This window comes from Diadema antillarum, unplaced genomic scaffold (genome assembly GCF_040938485.1).
Source record: "Diadema antillarum isolate AM-2024a unplaced genomic scaffold, OU_Dant_1.0 seq00001334_RagTag, whole genome shotgun sequence".
In the NCBI taxonomy this organism is placed as follows: domain Eukaryota; kingdom Metazoa; phylum Echinodermata; class Echinoidea; order Diadematoida; family Diadematidae; genus Diadema; species Diadema antillarum.
The window spans coordinates 388425-411610 of NW_027272104.1; the positions used below are offsets into that span (position 1 = coordinate 388425).

Sequence of the window (23186 nt, forward strand, 5' to 3'; positions counted from 1 at the left end):
CACTTGATCCTTTCTTTAGGTTTTAAGGAAAACAACGAAAAGCTAATTCTTTGAAATCTGTCACTAGAGAAGATACTGCGCAGTTTCAGATCACGATATCGCTCTACTACATGAGTATAATATGACAGACCAATCGTTGTTTGTTCGACTGGTTGGCAAGATGGTACTGAATCATTCCAGACAGGGAAGTAAGTCGACCATCCGGGTCTTCCAACACACTGAAGTGTCGCGCCTCCGTCGATGACGTAGCCTTCTTTACAGGTGAGAGTTATCATGGACCCGAATCTCGTGATGTTGGAGTTCCAATCACCATTAGATACATGGTCAGGTTGATCACATACTGCAGCAGAAACTATCAATCAAGGGAAATAAGCAATGATTCCTAGTAACCAATATCGAAATCTACAGCAATAATAAAGAGAAGCAATAAACCTTTTTAAACGTAGTTCTTAATTTTAAGGGCTCAAAATTTATTTTCCACCAATTCCAATTCGCTTGTAATTTATCGGAAAGCTGTGTCAAGAAACATGTGTTGCTGAAACCATTTTGCTAGGATAATGAGTTATCGTTTGTAGTATTTTGGAACTCAAATTTGTGAAATAATGAAAGTCGGTATACCGACTTTTGCTCCTGAAGCGTCCTCCCCCTTCAGTAGTAGGTATGCAGAACGCTGCTAGTACGGGATAATCGAATCGTGTCCACGCAGGTGCATTGAATTGCACGCATACTCGCTTGCGATGGATACTGCTGTGGCCCGATAATTAAAAACGATGTAATCAAATGTAAAATCATGGAGCAACCGCAGCCAAGTAAGCTCTGAGATTGTAACAGTTCTGGCGAAGCTTTTTCCCTGATATTTCGCATTTTCGTCATTTTCTTATTAAAATTGTGTTATTACAGCGTTATCAACACATTTCTTGGGCATTACATATATATATATATATATATATATATATGCACAATTCAGAACCTAAATCGGCAGTTCTGCATGGTATCTGAGAGCTATGTTTTGGCTTTAAAGAAATAATATATACTTGTGTATCTGTAACCAATTCATTAATTTGTGCTACTGTTGTGCTGCTGCTTTTCAATGAAATGTCTAAGCTATTTCATCACTTGATAAAAAAAAAATGTCTCCTTGACGAGGTGTCTTAAAACTTTTCATGGAAAATGTCATTTTACTCTTTCATAGTTGTTGAGCAACAAAAGTTATCATGGAAATGATTACTCCTTCAATAACAGTTAGTTGACGAACGTCAGTATTGAGGATTGTGGAGATCACGGTATCACGGTATGTTAAGCGATCAACATAATTTTAACGTACCGTATTCTGGTGACAGTGATAATAAAGAAAATGAGAGAGTTAGTTCATTCTTATTCATGCATTAAGCAATATTGTCTTCAGCACAGAATTATAACATTTAACAATGTTCTGGTATAAATAATGAATTAAATGCTCCAGTATACAAATTATGTAAAACAATAAAAATCGTCGGAAAAGAACTGATATAAGCAATATAATTACTTTTCACTCATTGTCAACGAATTTCTAGTTATTTTACTCACGGTTAAAGTAATAGTAGAAGTTTCCTCTCTCGTTTAGACACTCCCAATAATGAGAACAGGTTGAACAGGAAGAGACGAAGTTGTAATAATCCGTTTGTTGAAGACATGTGCAATTTCTCTCATTCATGACAGCAATGGAATTGCGAACTGGGTGTCTTCTACAGGTAGACGTACACTCTTCGTAGGAATGAACTTCAAATTGAGGATTCAATGGAGCCTGAGATATCTGACTGTCACCATAGTAGCATCCGAGATATCCAGGTTCTACGTGGAAACAGAATAATCATGGTGGCAACGTGCTTATCAAACCTTCAAGCAGCTCATTTTGGAAGCAGTATGAGACCGACCCAATTACTAGCTCTCATAATGGATCGATGAAAATAAAGCCTACAGATTTCACAAGGAACATAAGGAACTCTTACAGCCTGCCGTGTTATTTCCTTGCAAGCAATATTTCGTTTACGGCGAATTTATCATATGCACGCATGCTGAAGCATGCCACAGACACAATCATACGATATATATTTGCATGAAGAGAATAAAGCTCAATGCATTCGGCATGAAGCAGACAATATTGCACACGAAATGAAGGGTTGGCATACTGTGGTAACACTCCTGCTGTTTGTTGCGTATTGTTACTATAACAAGTGGACAGGAGAAAGCCAGGCACTTTTATACTTTATTGGCACAACCTCACCTCGACACTTGAGTCTGGCAATCCTATCCGAGGAACACGTAATGGTAGTCAGTGAACAATCCATTACACGTAGAGAATCTATGGAATGATATCACGAAAATAATTTACAAGTTGTTCAAAAGTCCGATCATCTCTTCTCTGATAACAAATAAATATGTATATTGATAATATAGTTAAGCAAATGTTTTCTGTTTATCTCAAACAAATATATTTTTATGATATTACTTGAAACCCTATGGCAAATACGATTCATGTGTCATGTGACCTAACACTGCTGTATGCTGGGTAAAGGCTCTCACTTTTGGTTCCTGCCCAGTGGCGTATCTAGGGAAAACGGCGCCCGGGGCAAGCGCGAAAATTGCGCCCCTAATTTCTGAAAAAGTGTTCAACCCCAACCCCTTCCCGGTAGGGACTTAAAAAAAGTCCACATGACATGCTTTTTAAAGCACTTAAAAGGGGCCTTTTGAGGGTGATTTAAATGTAATAAATTTAGATCAATTTTGGCGAGCGAGCGCAGCGAGCGAGCCGAAATTTTTTGTATTTCAGCTTACAAAACATGGAATTCTTGTCATTTTTTTGCTTATTAAATCTTACAATTCTAATCAAGATATAGTGACGGTCCTATAGATAACGATTTATACCAACAAACTGAGGACTTGAAAAAATACTCTAAATTAGTACGAGCGAGTGAGCCGAAATTTGTATATTTCCGCGTCATCATTACGTTTTCATCTTGTTTGATTTGGTTTTTTGCGCCCCCCCCCCCCCCCGTATGTTCGAAACCGTTGGCGTCCTCTTTTGATCCAATCGGCGATCGCTTCAGAACGAAAAAAAAAAAATTGCAGCCGCTGCTTCATATAAAATTTTGCTTGCTAAATATAAAATGACATGTGTTAGTCCAGGCTAGAAGGCACCTAACCTTGTTTTTTTATATAAATTTTGATGGTTTCTTGTCAATTCGAGGGTGCTGATTACAAATCCGATTGATGCCACTCACGTAACCTTGAGCATTTTCGGCAAAATGCAAAAATCAAAAATGGCCGCCAAATATGCTAATTTCGCTGTGATTATCACAATAATGTACATTCTATGACCAATTATTCCACCAAACTTTGTACATTTCCTTTCCTAGAGTTACTCCATCCGCATTTGCAAGAGAATTGTCATTTCATATAGGTTCATTTAGTATTTAAAGCTCATTTTCAATTCAAAATGGCCGCCATTCCTATGCTCATGTACAATATGAATGGCAAAAAATATGCATGGAATAATTATAGAACAAACTTACTGTATTTCCAGTCCCGCACCTACGCTTTTATAAAGTGTTGCGTGTGCAACACAAAAATAATGGGTGCCACTTACAATATAGAGGGCCTACATGTATTTTTATTCTTCTAAGTGCAAAAATTCAAAATGGTTGCCACTCTTATTCACCTGCACAATATGAATGGCAACAATATATGTGGAAATAGAAACTGTTTGCTGTTCTTTTTCTGACATGCAGCTACATTGTTTATCAAGACTTAGTGCTGATCATATGAATTATAGGAATTATGAATGGAGTTTTGAGCATTAATATTCATAACCCTTACGATGTTTAACACAATTTCATATCTTTTATTTTGTTTCATCAAAGAATAAAAGTGCACTACACATCACGTAAAAAATCAATGTACCATCATATTCTACACCCAGCTTGAATACAAAAATGTAATACTACAAGAAGCCTAGATGCGTGGTATTTATCAAATAATGTTGAAAATGGAGGGGAAGCTAGAAAGCAAAGCTTTCTAATATGCATTCCACTGAAACCATTAATTAATAGGGTACAGAAAAGATAAGGAGTGGGGGGGGGGGTCCTGAGTCCTTATCACTTTGATGTGATATTATTAATTTTAAGAGTACCGCCTTGATATTATCGAGCAAACTTGATTTTCTTCTTGAATTAAAACAACAACAAAAACTAGTGACGGCATGAACGAAACTGTCCAAACGCAATACCGTACAAAGTATTTAAAACCAAGGAGCAATGTGAGGTACCTCTTTCAGTTCTCTCACACTTCCAAAGTGTTGATTATATACACTTTGACATCATGAGGCCATTCATTCTTGTCTTAAAACTAAAACTGTCATTTTTATTGTCTGCAAAGATCTCTTTAATTGGATATTTGGCAGCAGGCGGCATCAGCCAAACATTTGCAGGATTTTCAGGCTTAAGATGCATAGCAGTCCTCCAATTGCCTTAATTGCAACCACATCTAATGATGTTCAGCACTTCCTCAGGGGTCAGAAGGTGATTATTTGCTATACAAATGGGATGAACACCCGTTGAGGCCGTCTGGCTTTGTTGCCAGGCTAGAGAGGTAACTTGGGTGGTATCCGATGGCATCAGACCAGCATCTGCACCATCCACTTTTGGGGTCAAAGCTTTCAGTGATGGGAGGGAAATTTAGATTGGCTTGTGGGATTTCAGATGCATTGATGACAGGTTGTTCAGGGGAGCATTTCATGAAGCGTTTTTTCAGATATTTGTTTTTGTTTTTGCTTTTTTTTGTGGAAAAACTGTTATAAGCTAATAAAATTCTTGCATCTGATTGGCTGAGAGCAAATTTGACAGACAAATTTGTCAGACAAAATGGTTCATAAAATGCCCCAAGGTTATCATGATTGGAAGGTCAGGGTATGCGTAGACGGCACTGGTGACACTTGCTATCCTTTCCTTCCAGCGTAAGGAGGGAGAGTGATCGAGTGCCAGTGAAGGAGGGTGGACTTCCTTTAATAGCCTATGCTTGGAAGGCTTGCCTCAGAAGGATACCTTGAACATAGCGTTGGCAAGATGGTTGCTAAGATGGAAGGCATGGGACTAATGGTAATCTTGTAAAGGTTAGGGCAAAGTCTCCAGAAGGTGAATTACTCCTCTATTGTCTTGAGATGGGTCAGTACTCGGCTGATGTCATCCAAGGACCTTCTATGAGACATAAGGGTAAGATCATCTGCACGAGCAAACTTCCTACATGAAGTGATTTTCATGTCACCATGTTAAAAAGGAGTAGAGTTAGTTTGTAGCCACCCTGGAGGAAACCATCATTCAGAGTCCTAACTCAGCTGGTCTGCGAAATCCTGAAACTGCAAGTGCTGAAAATTAAAGACAAGCAGTGTGAAGTTGCCATAGGACTGCTTTCAGAATGAGGCAGTACTTTAGAGAGCTCAGAGGCTCTCTTGACATCATACGCAAACACATTCACTCCGAGAAAACTGGTGGTAAAATCCATCTACCAGTGAAGCCTTTCACCTACCATGGCTGCATTTAGGCAACAATGTCAGCATGCCTATTGTCAGACAGCTCTGTGGATGGTTGCTGGTATAGGTTGGGCTTTGGATATTCTGTAAAGGAGAGCTCAAGCAAGTCCCCATGTCTTCACCTTCTCTCTATGGCAAGATCACCCAGTGACTCCTAAGTACCTTGTAAGGCAATTGCAGGATCGCAGGGGTCGCGATCGCGAGGGCTGGGCAGTAGCAGAGGTGGGGGAAAACAGGTGTAAAACAAGCCCCTTGACTAAAATGGACCCATCCCATTATATTCATCATTAATCACCTGCATTGTACTAACATTGGTAAATATTCCATAATTCCACAATTCATCAATGAAGGAAAGGTGTGAGCAATGTACTCATTTGCAGACACAAAAATGTGTCAATTTTACAGTAGCAAGTACGCAAGTCCATGCTGTTACATTTTAACCAGCCTTGAGCAAATGAGTGAAAAATCACGCCATCACAGAACCAGTGGTAACTCTGATCTACGTTGTACAGATAAGACAAAGGTCATTTGTCATTTGTATTCTCATGCAAATCATATTCTGGGTTAACATGAAAAAACTTTTAGGCATTTTTTTTTTTTTGTTTCAGAGATTTGACGGAAGGAAGTGAGGTGGTCCTTTTTTCTCCACTTTCCCCTGCCTCATGTTCTTTCTCGGAAGAGGGGATTGAAAAGTTTCTATAATATAAGATAATGTATAACGAGTCAGTTATTTGGAAATTTCATTTGTGTCATCACCTAAGATTTAGCTTCAGTAAATCAGAGTAGATATTATGATGTTGAACATCTCAAGGCAAATAAGTATCAAATGTTCATACCAAATAATTCCTGATAAACGATCTTGATGTTGGCGTCAATTCAAGTTTTGGTGTTTTTTTTCCAATTCCTAGGGAAAAATCCAGTTTGAGGTAGCAAATTTGGATGTTTGCATCAAAAATAAAACAGCTTTTTGTTAGTAACAACCTTCTGATTTCTAATCAGCACCCAAATCGATAAACAGTGTAGCTGCATGACAGGAAAAAAGGAGAAAATTCGTTTATTTCCATGTTGATGTTGATTTTGTCGTTCATATTGTACAGGGGTATATGAGTGGCATCCATTTTGAATTTTTGTATTGAGAAGAACATAAATAAGGTTACAAACAACGAATTTTCTGTTTGTTTATTAATTTATTTGATTGTTGCATTGCACATGCAAAACTTGATAAAAGCGTTACGGTAGGTATGTGACTGGAAATGCAGCAAATTCGTCTTCTATTTCTATGCATATTTTTTGCCATTCATATAGTACATGAGTATAGGAATGGCGGCCATTTTGAATTGAAAATAAGCTTCAAATACTAAATGTACCTACTTCAAATGAAAATTTTCTTGCATGTGTAAATAGAAGTACTCAAGGAACAAAAATTAAAAAAGTTTGATGGAATAATCGGTCATAGAATTGACATAACTGGGATTATCATGACCAAAATAGCATATTTGGCGTCCATTTCGGATTTTTGCATTTTGCCGAAAATGCGCAAGGTTACACGAGTGGCATCAATCAGATTTGGAATCAGCACCCTCGAATTGACAAGAAACCATCAAGAAACATTGTATATATCGAAAAACAAGGTTGGGTGGCCTTTCTATGGAGCCTAGCCTGGACTGTGAACACAATAGACATTGTCATTTTGTCCGCGTCATCATCACGTTTTGTTCTTATCTTCTTCTTTTTTATATAAATTTTTGTATATCAGCTTACAAAACATGGAATTCTTGTGTGAACACAATAAACATTGTCATTTTGTCCGCGTCATCATCATGTTTTATTTTTATCTTGTTTGATTTGGTTTTCTACCCCCCTCCCCTATTCTCCCTCCCCCCCCCCCCCCCCCCCCCGGTCCGGGCGAGTTTTTTTTTTTTTTTTTTTTTTTTTTTTTATACCCCCGCCACACGTAGTGTGTAGGGGGTACTATATATAGGAATCACCGTGATGTTGGTCGGGCGGGCGGTCGGTCGGTCTGTTGCAAAATCTTGCGTCGCGATCTCCTCCTACAGTTTTGAAGCAATTTAGATGAAACTTAGGGTAAATGATGATATTGAGGTATAGATGTGCAAGACATGTTTTTTTGTATGTGTGTTTGTCGGACAATGCGTTGGCATGGTACCATAATTTTACCAAAACCTTGTGGATTGAATAACTTCCATAGTATTTAAGCAATCAATTTCAAAATTGGTATCTATGATGATCTATAGGTGTAGTTATGCAAGACACTCTTTGTGTTTGTACTTGACAAAGCGTTGCCATGGTAACTGCATGTTTTCTTCGAAATCTTGTGGAGTGAACAACTTCCACAGTTTTGAAGCAACTGAAATCAAATTTGGTAGGCATTATGGCATTGAGGCATAGATGTGGAGCACATAATTTTTGTGTTTGTCGGACAAAGCGTTGCCATGGTAACCACAATTTTACCAAAACCTTGTGGATTGAATAACTTCCACATCATTCAAGCTATTAAGGTCAAATTTAGTATGTATGATGATCGGGAGGTGTAGTTATGCAAGACACCAATGTGTTAATATAAGAAAAATGTGTTGCCATGGTAACCACTCATTTTTGTATCAAATTGAACCATTTAATCAATGAAGGTGAAATTTGGCGTGTATGGTGCTCTTTAAGTGTAGTTTTGCAAAATGTACTTTGTATTTGTATCGGACAATACGTTGCCATGGTAACCGCATGTGTTTTATTTTTTAAAATCATGTGGAGTGAACTTCTTCCACAGTTTTCCCTTCGCATAGAAGATGGCTAGCGAAAATACCTTTGTCATAGTATCTTCGTTTCTATGCGCAAGTCATATTTAGTCATCGTGTTGCTTCGTTTACGGTTCTTTCGAGATCGGTCCACCGTGGCAAAAGCGCGATGAGGGACTATGCGTGACAATAGCACACGAAAGACAAACGAACGATTACCGCAGAGTAAATAAGAGATGCAAATGACAGACGATTTTTCAATTCGTCGGGAAATTTTAAACATGTTCAAAAATCCCGTGCGAATTTGAATAATCGCAACTGTTAGTTCAGAAGGTGTACGAACCCAAACGCGAAGGGTAAATATGACTTGCTATCAATTACCAATGAAAACGATTTTTCCAAAAATGCCTTTCGCAAGCCATCGCAAGTCATATTTCAGGCAATTCGCTCAGGTGTGAGGGGGCCTTTACACTTTTTTACAAAGATAGAATTGAGTATCACGCAAAAGGGCTGACCGATGGAGGCCTCCATTAATGACATAAGATGTCTAACATGACCGTCCACACAGAAGCTTGATAAGATTGAATGACATTCACTTTTGATTGTCATGTACGCCTAGTAATTCATAATTCACCATTTTCTGATTTTTAAAATCATTTATGAGTGCTGCCCCGTGTATACTTTATCTTAAGAAAACACATAGCACAAAAAACACCATTGAGATATCCAACATATTGAGATATCCAACACATTTTTAGGATACCGTCTTCGAGGGCTGGTGACTTTCAGTCACGTAATCACGTCATCATGTTTTGAATACTTTTGTAAAAGTAAAGTGCAGTAGGGTTACATTACGCTAAAAATGAATCGTGGCGATATTCAATGATCATTATCAGGGTTATCGTAATCATTATCATGAGTATTATCATTTGCTAAATAGGCCTACAGCTAGCGATACATATAGCAACAATTTGCCTAACGTGAGCAAGATCCTTTACTTCGTAAAAGTGCAGTGAGGCGCATTCACGAGCATGATTTCCCACCCATTCACGCGAGACGTGTCTTTCATGAACATTCAATAGAAGCATATAATGCCTCTGAGAGTGGGAATGGCATGACTGCACAAAATTGGCAAAACTGCATTTCCTAGGTTTCCATCGAAGACTTCCTAAATATATGTATATATATATATATATATATATATATATATATATATATATATATATATATATATAATTATATATATGTAATTTCTTGGATTTGTATACTATGCCATAGAAGTGAACAAAACACATATTATATTCTAGAAAGTACGTGCACAATAAGCAATTACCCCGAGCGCATGTTAGCATCTGAGTCTTGTCACGTGTTGCTGTACTGGGCAAAGTCTGATTAGAATATCCTCCTGCCGCTGGGAAGCCAAGTTCTCCGCAGATCAGCTCGGCAGCTTTGTCGTTGAATCCATCATAACAGACATACCTGTCTTGTTCGAGGAGGACCAAGCCTTCCAACGGAGACTGTCTACCAACTAGTCTGACAGATGGTGATTCTTGAAAATATATGAGATCTCATTATATGGGTTATGGTTCATTGATGATGAGAGAAATAAGTTAGAGTTTTTTTTTTTTGTTGTTACATCAATGATATTATAATCATGTTTAATCAACTGATGACGTTAAAGTCTCATTCAAATATAAAACTCCATACCAAATGAACTCTTTGAATAGTGATCAATGCAATCTTTAATATTAGAAAGTAAAAATTGAGCGTTACTGAGATATAAAATTATGGGATCTAAAAATTTTCCTTAAAATTCTAACCAGATTAACTGCAGGTATGTTTTACATCAGGTTTCAATTTTTTTTTAATATAATAATTCACACAATACTCATTTAGCATTTTCACTGGTTTTTTTTTGTCATTACTTTCCTGACTATTGTTATACAGTTTGGCTTTGTATTCACATGTCGACTTCGTAATGTTGGAGTATGTAATAAATCCGTTATCACTCAACTACAGACAAACACAACAACAACAACAACAACAACAGCAACAATAGAAACAAAACACCCAAACTTTGCTTTAATGTATATCAAACATGTTAAAAATCACTTACCCTCGTAACACTTCAGTTTCAAGTTGAACAATACTGGGTATATATATGCTTTAGGTATGTTATGCCAAATCCATATCTTCACTTGATTGGACAATGATAGAATGGAAGAACTATGATGATTCGCGTTCAGTCTGATCTGAGACGTTTTATTAGATAAAACATCCATGATACGAAATCTCATTCTTTGGTTATCGATAGCTTCAAGTTCTAAAAGCACTCGCCGCCCAAAGGGTGCCTGTATAGCCCAACCATGATCGCCTTCGATGCAGTTCTCATCACACGATATCATTCGGTCTATTGGATCCCTGGAGCAGTTCAGATGGAAACCTGCTGGAGATAGAGACGTCAAGAAGGTACAGTATAAAGTCAAAAATCTGCATAATTATACTTTGCCCAAAAGTTAGCACACCTCTAATCAATATAGGTAAGGTGAACAGGACGAAGAATGATTCATGTCATTAAGGTCTATAGTAAAGTCATGCTTTTAAGCTAGGTAACTATGGCAATGCTCATTCTAAGAGAAAGAATACAATTTTTATACTTTCTTGCTTTTGTTCTGTTTTATAAAGCGTTTTTTTTTTCTTTGTACCATTGATCGCCAAGAATAAAACTGTAATTTTATCACTTCTCAGTGCTTCAAGAAAACGTTGAGTATACCCCTCCACTGACCCACGAGCCAAGCAGTGGGCTGAATGTTTGGAGGGAAATGGAGACTTGAGTGTAGAGACGCCGAGTATGACTAACGAGGTACTAAGTGAACTCGCCTTTAGTTACCTCCTTGGTATGGCGTACTACTGTTGTATAAACGTAGACATTTTGGGAGAGAAAAAAAAAAGATGAAATGTAGTAACAATCATGGAAATTACAGCAGAAAATACCTACTCATCCTGTTTTTTCCTGGCGTCGAGGAAGTGACGAACGGACTGCCCAAGATGACACAAGCCAGCAACCACACAAAGGAAGCCATTGTTTCTGCGATCCCTATAAAAATCAATATTGTAGCCCAAGAATTGCTATTCCACTGTAGAAATCAACACCAATTCCTACCCGATGAAGTGAAACCCTGTAAAGCTCAAGCAGATGTGACATTAATGGTAGAGTTGAGGAAATGATATGGGTTTTTCAAGATATAACCAGCAGGCAGCCATGCGAGGTAAGAGTTCTTCTCTCTGCCGCAAAATATCAATTACCAATGATCATTGGCTGTGAAACTCGTTGAGATTCTGGTTTGGTGCAAAATATCTCAGTCTGTCCAAGATTTGACGTTTAAAACATATATATTTCAAGTGAACAATGTACAGAAATATTGTATTAGCATGTGTTGGTAGATAATAATGAAAACAAAAATAAACGGTCGATGATTCTGTGTCCGTTCAAGTGGTGTGAGAAGAGTACTGAGACGTGCTCGTGTGTGAGACAGCGCATCTACTCAACCACTTCCTGCGTGGGAGTGCATGATTCGGAGTGAGAGTTTAATGATAATGCCTCATTATCGTTCCGAGAGTTCAAGAAAAAGGAATGATGAGATAATCAGAAACCACTACCTGAAGATGGTATTCAATGGATAGTTTTCTTTACAAATATAAGAATATTTGTATGTTTCACATCCGTGTTCGTTAAGAAGGATGCGATTTTTCTTTTGACATAGGCTATAGATAAACGATAGATTTCGTCATCTGTCATCTTTAGAGAGTCTTGTAAGCATTTATTACCACCAGGGTAGTTTAAAGACATTTTTGCCAGCAGCATACTCGAAGAGGTTTCGAATGGCACGTACGTCGACTACCCTTGATCACTAAAGGAAAGAAAAGAAAAGAAAACAATACCTGGAAACTTATGTTTAGTTCTGTCTAATTACGAGTGTGTAAAAATATATGTATTCACATCCATGCAGGAATGCATACATACTTACATGTGCATACATAGATACCCATTATGTGAATAGACACTTGGAAATATTACTGTATCAGTGTTTTCCTTCCCCCATTGCCCTCCCCCATGAAAACACAACACAACACAACACAAGCTGCCCTTAGCTTTCTGATATGCATGTCATAAATTAACAAGAGATTTTGGATAAAAACATCATCCGAGCGTTTCGTGAGAATCTAGTAGGCTTATACAGCTGAAAAAGCTGATTTGAATATCAAACACTTTCCGTGTCTAACACTGAATCCAGTCACTTATCTCTTTGTCTACAGGAAGCTGATTGTATCTGCGGAGATTCTTGGGAATCCAGACCCCTTAGAAAATCTATAAAATTCAGTAATAAAACAACTGATTATGATTATCATGATTAGTATTATTACATGTCCATGGCTTGCAGAAGGAACACTAGACATCAGAAAAGGAAGATGAGCAGGCCCAATACAAGGGGTGATACCTAAGAACTGCGGCTTTCCTCATTTTGAACCAAGTTTTACTAGAAACCTTGAAGCAAAAAACACGGTAAAATAGTCAAGAGTTACCAGTATCTATATGGAGTCCTTGTAAAATGATGTAAGAAGAACATTTTCGCACACTGTAAGCCAAATGATCTACTTATTATGCAGTTAGGCCAAGTGTAACGATCAACTGAACACCACACTCACACGCGAGCGCACTGATACAATATTAAGATGAGAAAGAAAATGAATTTTAGGGGCAGTTTTAAGTAATTATGAGTATTTATGATACATGTAGTGCATATAGCAGTATTAGAAATTGTTATTGTAAGAACATACAAAATATAAAAGGAATTCACAGTTTATTTCATGAAAATAGGTCGTAAAATGGCTGAGATGTCCAAAAGCAAAGTTAGACAAAACGATCCCTATAAAGGGAGGAACCCATCTTTTATTAAGATTGCTCTGTCTTGCATATCTCAGCCATTTCAAAACCAATTTTCATGAAATAAACTTTAAATTCCTCTGAAAATTATATGCTCTTTCATGTTTCATCAGAGGTTTTCATTATCATCAAAAAGCGTTGGAAATCTGAAGCCCCATCTCAATAGAAACTATATTATCCCTTAAATGTATTCTTGTTCATTATATAAAATTTCTGCAATTCAGCCTGCGACCTGCAGTAAATGTTTTTCAGTAAAAAACCTTTTCAATTCAATTCAAATTCAATTCAACAGAATTTTAGTTCTATCCTTCGCCAGACACTCAACGAACTTTCATCGCACTCTCTGTCATTTGCCTCTTACGACGTCGCGAATCAGTCTATCCATATAGGCCCTACTCTTTTCCTTCTATTCTAAGTCCAAGTATTTTTCCTGTTCTATCTAATCTTACCTTTCAATAAACTCTGATGTTATATAATTTGTTATTAGTACCAGTATGTACTCAGAGATGTAGCTTGCTATAAAATGTTGTGCAGAATTCATATACTTTCGGGTATAAACAGAGACATTTTTTTTTACTTTGTCTTTCCTCGATGTACGCCATCAAAAGCTTCACCGCACCGTGTGTACAACATTCTTGAGAATTTTGTTTTTGTTTCGGTTCGAGTTGATTTGATTTGATATCAAGATAAAATTGGACGTGAGGAAGAATCCAGGGTGACAATATTTAAGGACCTCGATATGGCTGTGTTTTCGTGATAGAGTTCATAGAAAGCTTCATTGTGCCGGTGTAGACAATCTCATATTGCGAATAAAGTTTTTGTTTCTATTCATGAATAATCTCGGGTTAAAAAAGGCCTCTGAGTAGATTAATTATTTTTCACAGCTGCAGTCAGTCAAAAAAAACCTTAAGTGCTGGCAAGCCAGTGAAAATATAATTTCATTTTCGACTCGAGTAGATCAATAAAAGACCAATAGTAGACATTTTTCCTGGCAAAGATAAAAGTGACATTCAGCACATCGGACCATAAGTTATAAAAAAAAAGCTGCGCGTTTCTGCTTCATCTTGAAAGGAGAGACAATGGGAAAGTGTCGAAGAAGAACAACAATAAACGGCGCGTTTTTGTTAAGACGGGTAAAATCATGATATAGTGTTTATAGATGAAAAACAACATCTCACAATTCAGTACATCATTCTAAAGAGACATTCGAAAGCATGGCGCTGATATAGTCAAGCACAATATTAAAGTTTTATTTCACCAGTATGCTACCTGTCGAGGCGAAAAACATAACCTTCTCTCTCCGAAGGAAAAACTGAACGAAAATGTGCGATATGAATTAAACGTGCACACGTTCATTTTAAAGAAATGTTACTCACGTACAGAAAGATGTCCATGGCATATTAAAGGGATCGTATAGTTTTGGTTGAGACCTAATTTCAGGTTTCTAACATTTTTTGATGAAATAATGAAAAAAACTCTAATGAAATATGAAAGAGCATGTAATTCCATGAGGAATTCAACGTTTAATTGATGAAAATTGGTTTGGAAATGGTTGAGATATCCAAAACAGAGCAATTCTAATAAGTGTGGGACCCAGACTTTATTACGATCATCATCGTATGTAAATTACGATAATCTGAACAAACTCATGACAGTGTGAAAATCAAATGATTTTGATGAAAATTATATTTCCCTGCTGTTCATTATTTTGTACTCCCCATCCTAAGAGTAAAGATAAACAAATGTTTTCGGTCATTTTAAATGGCTCTTCTTCAATCCATATACTGTGGAAACTCAATAATGTTTGAAGGTAATTTACTAATTTTCACTTTCTTAGACTTTTGTGCCCACCACTGTCTTTTTTTTTCTTATCGCTGCTTCTTACCAGGGTAGTTACTTTAACTCTACGCAATGTTCACTGTACAGTATAATATCTGCTACTCTCTATGCACCTCTATGCTCATTCTCTTAAATCCTGAATAGTTTATTACTGTTAATGTATGTGGCTTCGGCTTACATGTACCTTTCCGCATTGAATTGAGTGCCCTCTGTTTTGTATGTACCAGCAGATGATTAAATGGGAAAGAAATCAATTCTGTTATCACTTCATCCCATGCTTGAAATTGATTTGATTTGATTTCTACATTGCTCTTTCACACAAGGATAGAAGAAAGCCAATTGAACAGAGTCATTGCGTGTCATTTTAACACTGAAAATACATATGTAAACACGCTAATCATTGACTTTAATGTATAACACTGCTTTTCTTTAATACAAAAATCAAACGGGCAGTTGGTTTTTCTCGCATGAAATAAAGAAAAATTTCACGTACATGCTGTTCAAAAAGGTAGATTAAAGAAATCTATTGGTGTAATAGAAACGCAAGAGACTTTGTCACGTATATAACATAAGCAATTATTTAAGGAGGATAATGGCCTCAATTCACATACAACACATGCAATACAAGTTAGGAATTGAGAATTTATTAGACACTGAACCGAGCTGACTAAAGGTATATCTATGCAAATGAAAAAAGTTGCTGTTAGAAAGTGTGAATATCGTTGATTTTTATATTTTCAAAAGATAAAACAATGGATCAGAGAGTGATATGCAGTGGGAGTTCGCGATCAGCCGCAGAACTATATATGTATACACGTATTTATATACATGATATATATAATATATAAACATCAATTATATACATTATACAGTATGTGAGAATAAAGAAGAGGCGGTAGACATAGCTTTTGGATCCTCACAATTTGATTTTACTTTTCGAGCTTTCAGGCCCTGCCCTTTATCAAGACTGAGGACAATTCGGACAAAATAATACATAACATGGATATTATATACAACAACAACAAAATAATAATGCCTACCGCCTCTTCTTTATTCTCACCTACACACTACTAAGATGCGACGGCCCAGGGGTTTAGCAACTGAAAACACACTTCTCACATACATTATATACAGTATATATATATATATATATATATATGAAGAGTTTGTTCGCAAAATAAGTCCATATTTGGCAAATGGAGATACTTGCGATTAAAAACTGTTAAAGGTCAAGAAAAATAAAGAGAATAATAAGAAACTTTTGCTTCTTTTGACCATAACTTAAAAAATGTACCTTTATATGTCGTGACCTATATATCATTAAAAAGGTATTATTTTGTACTTTATGACAGAGACCGCACTTCAAAATCTTCAAAAATGGACCTATCGGTTTTTGCGAACAAACTCTTCATATATGTATATATATATATATATATATATATATATATATATATTATATATATATATATATATGTTATATATCTATATTATATATATATATATATATATATATATATATATATATATATATATGATGTATATACTGTATATAAAGCATCATATAATACTATCTGTGGAATGGGAGTATTCCGGCCACTCACCGAAGTGTGTCTGATCACAATCTCATGAACCCGACTTGGGTTGGTCGATAATCTTAAGAAAAAGTCTTTAAACCAATTAAGTTTAATGACACATCAATAATGGCAACAAAAATATCGTTAAGACTGGTAAATGGTTTGAATTTCAATCTATACGTCCTTTCCTTTGCTGGGCAGCTGATATACTATGCATAATTATATAGTTATCATGAAAACTAAGTTGCCCAATAGGGAAATAAAACACAGCAACTATTCGACAAGTGATTGTAGATGGACTTATGTGATATCAGTGAAATAAATTCCCTACCATTATAGCAACCTTATATTTCACACTATACTTACATGATAAAGAGTTAAGTCATTTGTAGAGATCTAGGTAACAGGAATGCTCTCGTACACTGTAGAATTGCATCGGTCTTTGGGATTATAAAATGACCTATGATGATCTGTTTCGAGAAAAACTTCATTTTCATACAAAGATGTTCCGGAAGTGGGTGCTGTGTCCTTGCTAACACATGATTGGTCACCTACGATTTCACCTGTATCAGCTGTTTCAAGAACGAGATAGCCATTTTCATCGACATCAGCTGATGGCTCTACATTTTGTTTACTCGAATAGATAGATACAGAATATAGAGGATCGTTCAAACCCATCGAAAAAGGGAGATACGCTTCATTTCCATTGACAATCGAATTCTTTGGGCAATATCGTGGTTCTTGGCTAGGCGTAGATTGGTCGGAGTGTGAGGGGATTTCTTCGTACATTGGCGATTGGATGTTCCCTGGTCTAGCACAGCCATCTAGAGCTCTGCAACTGGAATGGATTGATGATGCACTGTTGGTTGCGTTAACACAGAATGGAACCCTACCACTGTCACTAGTATTCACTGTAGAACAGCCAGTGTTAGATTTGTTGCCAGTAACTTTGCGCGGACTGACATTAGATAGAAGGTACCCGTCTTCATCAGTGGCTTCTGCGGTTGCAGAAATTTCTCGAGATTGAATAATGGTGGCGTTTCTCTTTAATTTCTCCTTCACAGTACCTGACATATCCATGTAGTGCTCTTTCTGAATAATGTCTGCCGTGCTTTGAAGCTGGTCATCGCCTCTGTCATCTTCAAGATGATCTTGGTGGAACACGTTACGGAAAGGCTGCAAAATGGAGTCTGTTTGACCTGAAACATCTATGTCGGTGTTTATTTTTGTTTCAAGAGTGTAGTGCTGCCGAGATGGAAAGAAAGGGAAATAAAAGAAAGTGCGGCGATGACAATGATGATGATAATTGCGTTTGTTTGTTTGTTTGTTTGTTTGGTTTATTTCTGCATTTTCTTCCTCCGAATACAATTGCAAATGAAAACAAAAAGATACAGATACATACAAATCAATACTAAAAAAAAAAATTATTTGCGTAACAACATTCAGTCTGAAGTGACATATGAATCAAAATAACATATTAAGGCATACTGTATCTATTAACAAAGGAGAAATCAATACAGGGGACCGTCATCATAAGCAGAGCTTGACGTGGGTGAGGCCCTATCTGAATATGTGATACCAATATAAATACAGCACCAATTATATGTGTACTCATAAAACTCTCAATCTTAATACACGAAACACATTTTGCTAGAGAAAAAAAAACAGAAAAGAAAAATGGTGACTTGGCGCTTTAAAACAAGAAAAAACCCAGCACGCAGCACCATTGACTACTGCATGGTATAGTAGACAATAAAAGTGTAGGTGTGTGCGAGTGACAGTGCGTCGTGTGCGCAGGTGACAGTGCAAGAGAGAATAAAGGCTGCAGCATGCCTATTTTGGGGGTAAGGTATACGTTTTACTGAATGTATGCAATATCATTATCAAAGAAAGGAACGGGAGGGAATGAAAAAAAAATTTTAAAAAAACACTTTGCATGGATCAGGGCTGACTGAGACTTAAGAAAAAAAAAGAAAAAATACATTGATCAAAGACTACTAACTGGAAACATATTTCAATAATAAATACTTTTTTAAATGAGCTTTAAAGGAAAACAAATGAAGTACACTGCTTTAATTGATCAGGTAGGTTATTCCAGACATCGACACCGTAATGTATAATTGATTTCTGAGCTAAAACAGTTTTGGGATTTACAAGGTGAAAGTCTGTCGAACGGCGAGTTGGATATGTGTGTATATTCGAATTTAAGTGAAAAATATTGTGAAATAAAGAGGGAAGTTGATTTGTTGCAGACCTGTACATAAATATATACCTGTTTGTAAAATGAGGATGTCCTGAAGCTTCAAAGTATGCAAATTATGAAATAAAAGATCTGTTTGAGATAAATATGTGGAATTAGTAATAATGCGAATAGCACACTTTTGGAGTAAATACAATGAATTCGAATTAGTAATACTACAATTTTCCCATACAATATTTGAATACAATATATGAGGCAAAATTAAAGAATATATAAAATAATCAGGGATTGTTCTGATAAAAGATCTTTCAACTTCCAGAGTACGCCAATATTTCTTGATAGGGTCCTTTGTAGACAGGATATATGTTCGTTCCATGTCAAATGAGAATCGATTGTAATGCCTAAAAATCTAATAACCTGTTTCTCGCAAAGAGAAAACCCATCAATTGATATGTTGACATTAAGATCCTGTGAGTAGGGTTTTCTAAAATGAACAAAATTTGTCTTGTTAACATTCAAAGATAACTTGTTTGACTTAAACCAATTCAATATATTCAATAATTCAGTGTTCAAACGATTAACAAGGGTCCCTATATCATAATCTAATGTAATTATGGATGTATCATAAGCAAAAGGTATAAAATTCAAAGATGGAGAAGAACTTATAATATCATTTATATAGATGTTAAACAACAGAGGCCCTAAAATGGAGCCTTGAGGTACCCCACATTAAATATCAAGTTTCTGTGATTCATAAGACTGAAAACTAATATACTGTTGACGGTTTTGCGAATAATTCATAAACCAGAGCAGAGCGTAACCTCGTACTCCATACGTATTAAGTTTATGTATCAATACTTCATGGTCGATGGTGTCGAATGCTTTCGACAAATCCATGTATATACCTATAAAATGCTTCTTAGCAGCAAAAGCTTCAATTATTTTATCACACATGTGAGCGATTGTATAATCAGTAGAATATCCACTTCTGGCATTGCTGTTTTCATGATAAGTACACCCAAAGGAACAATATCCACCAACTTTTGTCCGTGACCCCCTTCGGCTGAATAAATCCATTTTCGGGGCCCCTTTTTGTGGACCCTAGGCTTACGGTACATGATGTGACTTGCCAGCAATTCATTTTATTGACCCTTGATAAATCCAAATTGATTGGGAATCAATGAATTATTGGTTTGTAAACTCTGATGTAACCTTTTATACACAATTTTTTCAAGAACTTTGGATACACTTGATAATAATGAAATTGGTCTATAATTGCTCATTAATTTAAAGTCATCTTTTTTATGAATAGTGATAACTTTTGCAAGTTTGAATGAGTTTCGAAAAATGCCTGTTGAAAGAGACATATTAAATACGTGAGTTAGGGGGCTTGCAATGTAAAAAATTATTTGTTTCAATAAATGAACACTAAGACTATCATGCTCACTCGATTTAGTTGTTTTCAGATTCTGGACAACATTGATTATTTCATGATTATTGGTAGGCGTGAGAAATAATGAATTTTCACAAGGATTGGGTAAATAATCAGCAAAATGTGTATTAGGGTCCTACATGAAGTCATATTAGATGCTAAACTAGGACCAATATCTATAAAATAATCATTAATTGAGTTGGAAATTGTGGTAAAATGAGTAATTTCCTCATTGTCAATGATGATAGAGTTGGTAGTTTCTTTTACCGTCTTTCCCATAAGAGCATTGACAGTTTTCCACAATGAAAAAAGATTATCCTTATTTTTTTCTATACTAGTTGAATAATACAATTTTCGGGACAATCTTATTACTGATGTTAACTGATTTCTATAATTCCGGTATTTCATAAATGAATTATTACTTTGATTCTTTATTGCTTGCTTATATAACTTATTACGGGTTGATATAGACCGCATAATACCTTTGGTAATCCAGGGTTGTCTATTCTTCTTTAAAGGATTTCCGTTTAACCAAAGGAATATTTTTCTGATAATAATACAATAATCTGCTGATAAATCTTTCATAAGCAGTATCAGCATTGCTTTCATGAAATACATCGCCCCATTCTTCCTGCGCTAAATCAAATATCAAAGAATTAACGTTACTTTATGTTTCCTTATAATACATTTGAGATTTTTTATTATCAAAATATTGTTTTGTTTGCAAAAAACTATTGTTGATGGTAAAAACAGGTAAATGATGGGATATATCATGATAAAATATACCATTTGTGAATTCTGGGTTTTATACATTTGAAAATATGTTATCAATAAGAGTTTTTGATGTACTAGAAATTCTTGTTGGGTTGCTGATATGTGGTTGAAATAAATAAGTTGCCAATAAACTCAACAACTGCATTATATGATTATCAGAATTATTTAAAAGATCAATATTAAAATATCCCATTACAAAAATGCCTTTCTTTTCCTGAGAAATAATACTTAAAATTTGATCAAAACTTTCTAAAAAACAATCAATGTTATTTCTTGGGGACCTATATATATTACCTATTATTATATTTTTTGCTTTACTGTTCAAAATTTCAACAAAAATATCTTCCGTACCCTCGATATGTAAGTCATGCCCGACTTTTACATCAATGTTGTTTTAAATGTAGAAAGCAACCCCACCTCCCTTACCTAAGTAACGATCAGAACGATACATTCGATAATGCTCTAAATTAAATATTGGTGGTGAATTTGTATTAAGCCAAGTTTCTGACATGCCAATTATACTAAATTGAAAATTTTGTGAAGAGGAAAGAAATGATTCTATAGAGTCAAAATTCTTATTTAAACTTCTGGCATTGATGTGAAGAAGACTAAAATCAAAAAATGACTGAAATTTATTTTGTTTTATCAGTGCATTAAACTCGGCAGTTGTGCGATAACCACTTTCGGAGTCATTCAAACTTTGATCATCAAAGATCATACCATGAGGGATCATTGTCGATGTGGGGGTATGAGTAGAAACTGAAGGGTCGTGGGAAGAGGTTTGAGTGCAAGTGCAGGTGTCTGTGTGTGCATGTGCGCTGAGCGTGCGTGCGTGTGCATTCATCTTGAGTGTATGTGATGCGTTAATTGTAGTTGCGTTGTAAATTTATGCTCTATGCTTTTGATTTGATTTGATTTCATTCATTGGTCTCTGCAACTTTTTTTATGAAGAAAACTTGGTAATCATGTAGAAATGCACACCAAGCATACCTACCTTTCCCTGATGTTATTTATCAATAGAAACCTCTTGTAGCTATAAGAATGTTAAGGTGTATCAAACCTTATACGGTTTCATGGAATTTCAATTGCAATTACGAAGGAAAAGTAAATAATGCCGACTCAAAAGTACGTCGATCGCTGGCTGTGTCGGCGCACAGTATAATGGATTACCAATCATTTAGAAGAGGGATAGAACAATCATAATCGATTTTTATAGTCTGTGTAACAACCGCTTTCACAAAAATTACTACGTCAGCTGGACAGTGAAGGAAAAGGAAACGAAAATAATCTATACCAGTTCGATTCTGTAATTTTTTATACATTTTTTTTTGTCCTGCATGTGACTGTTTGTCTGTAAACATTTTGTTGCTATGCCGCTAAATCATTGAAGGATATCTGTCCAATGTGCTAAGTAAGTATACTTGAACACTGTTTATCAAACATAAATAGCTTTAATTGGTAAAGACTGCAACTGTGCTGCTAAGTCTTATAATGATATTTATTGAAGTAATGATAAAGCCACATTGTTGAGTAAATCAGATATATAATATAATATAATATACACGGATGTAATATAATATGAAATTTATTCAACATGTTCAATGTGAAGAGCATCATAAAACAAATTTTGTCATGATAAAATCAAAATTTGACACAAAGAAATTATGTCTAAATAATGGTGTAGATAATGTCATTTACCATCAATATAGACCGCTGAAAAGGGTCACACTTTTTGATGGTCTCATCATATAAGGATGTGGCCAAGGGTCAATAGAATGAATTGCTGGCAAGTCACATCATGTACCGTAAGCCTATAGGGCCCACAAAAAGGAGCCCCGAAAAATGGATTTATTCAGCCGAAGGGGGTCACGGACAAAAGTTGATGGATATTGTTCCTTTGGGTGTACTTATCATGAAAACAGCAATGCCAGCTATTTTATCCTGTACGGGGCCCCAGACAGTAACCCCTAAGGGCCCCACCCATATGGTGTTATTCAGCTGAAAAGGGTCACGGCTAATTTCTTTTGCAATGGAAGTAGTACCCATCAGAGATATCCAAAACACCAATGCCAGCTATTTTATCCTGTACGGGGCCTTAGACAGTAG

At 36.0% G+C, this 23186-nt stretch overlaps 1 protein-coding gene and 1 long non-coding RNA gene across 2 annotated transcripts in view; both read right to left on the reverse strand.

The window, feature by feature from the left end:
- Positions 1-1595: 1595 nt before the first annotated feature.
- Positions 1596-9848, reverse strand: LOC139708406 (uncharacterized). Its single transcript, XR_011709353.1, has 3 exons — positions 9650-9848; positions 2264-2341; positions 1596-1830 (listed from the first exon to the last, which is right to left on the reverse strand). It is a non-coding gene; the product is annotated as an uncharacterized lncRNA (long non-coding RNA).
- Positions 9849-17070: 7222 nt separating this feature from the next.
- Positions 17071-23186, reverse strand: part of LOC139708421 (uncharacterized) — a 36475-nt gene continuing 30359 nt past the window's right edge. The window contains exon 10 of the mRNA XM_071620372.1: positions 17071-17919. Within this exon, the coding sequence (XP_071476473.1) occupies positions 17071-17919 (849 nt within the window). The remainder of the gene's footprint in view (positions 17920-23186) is intronic.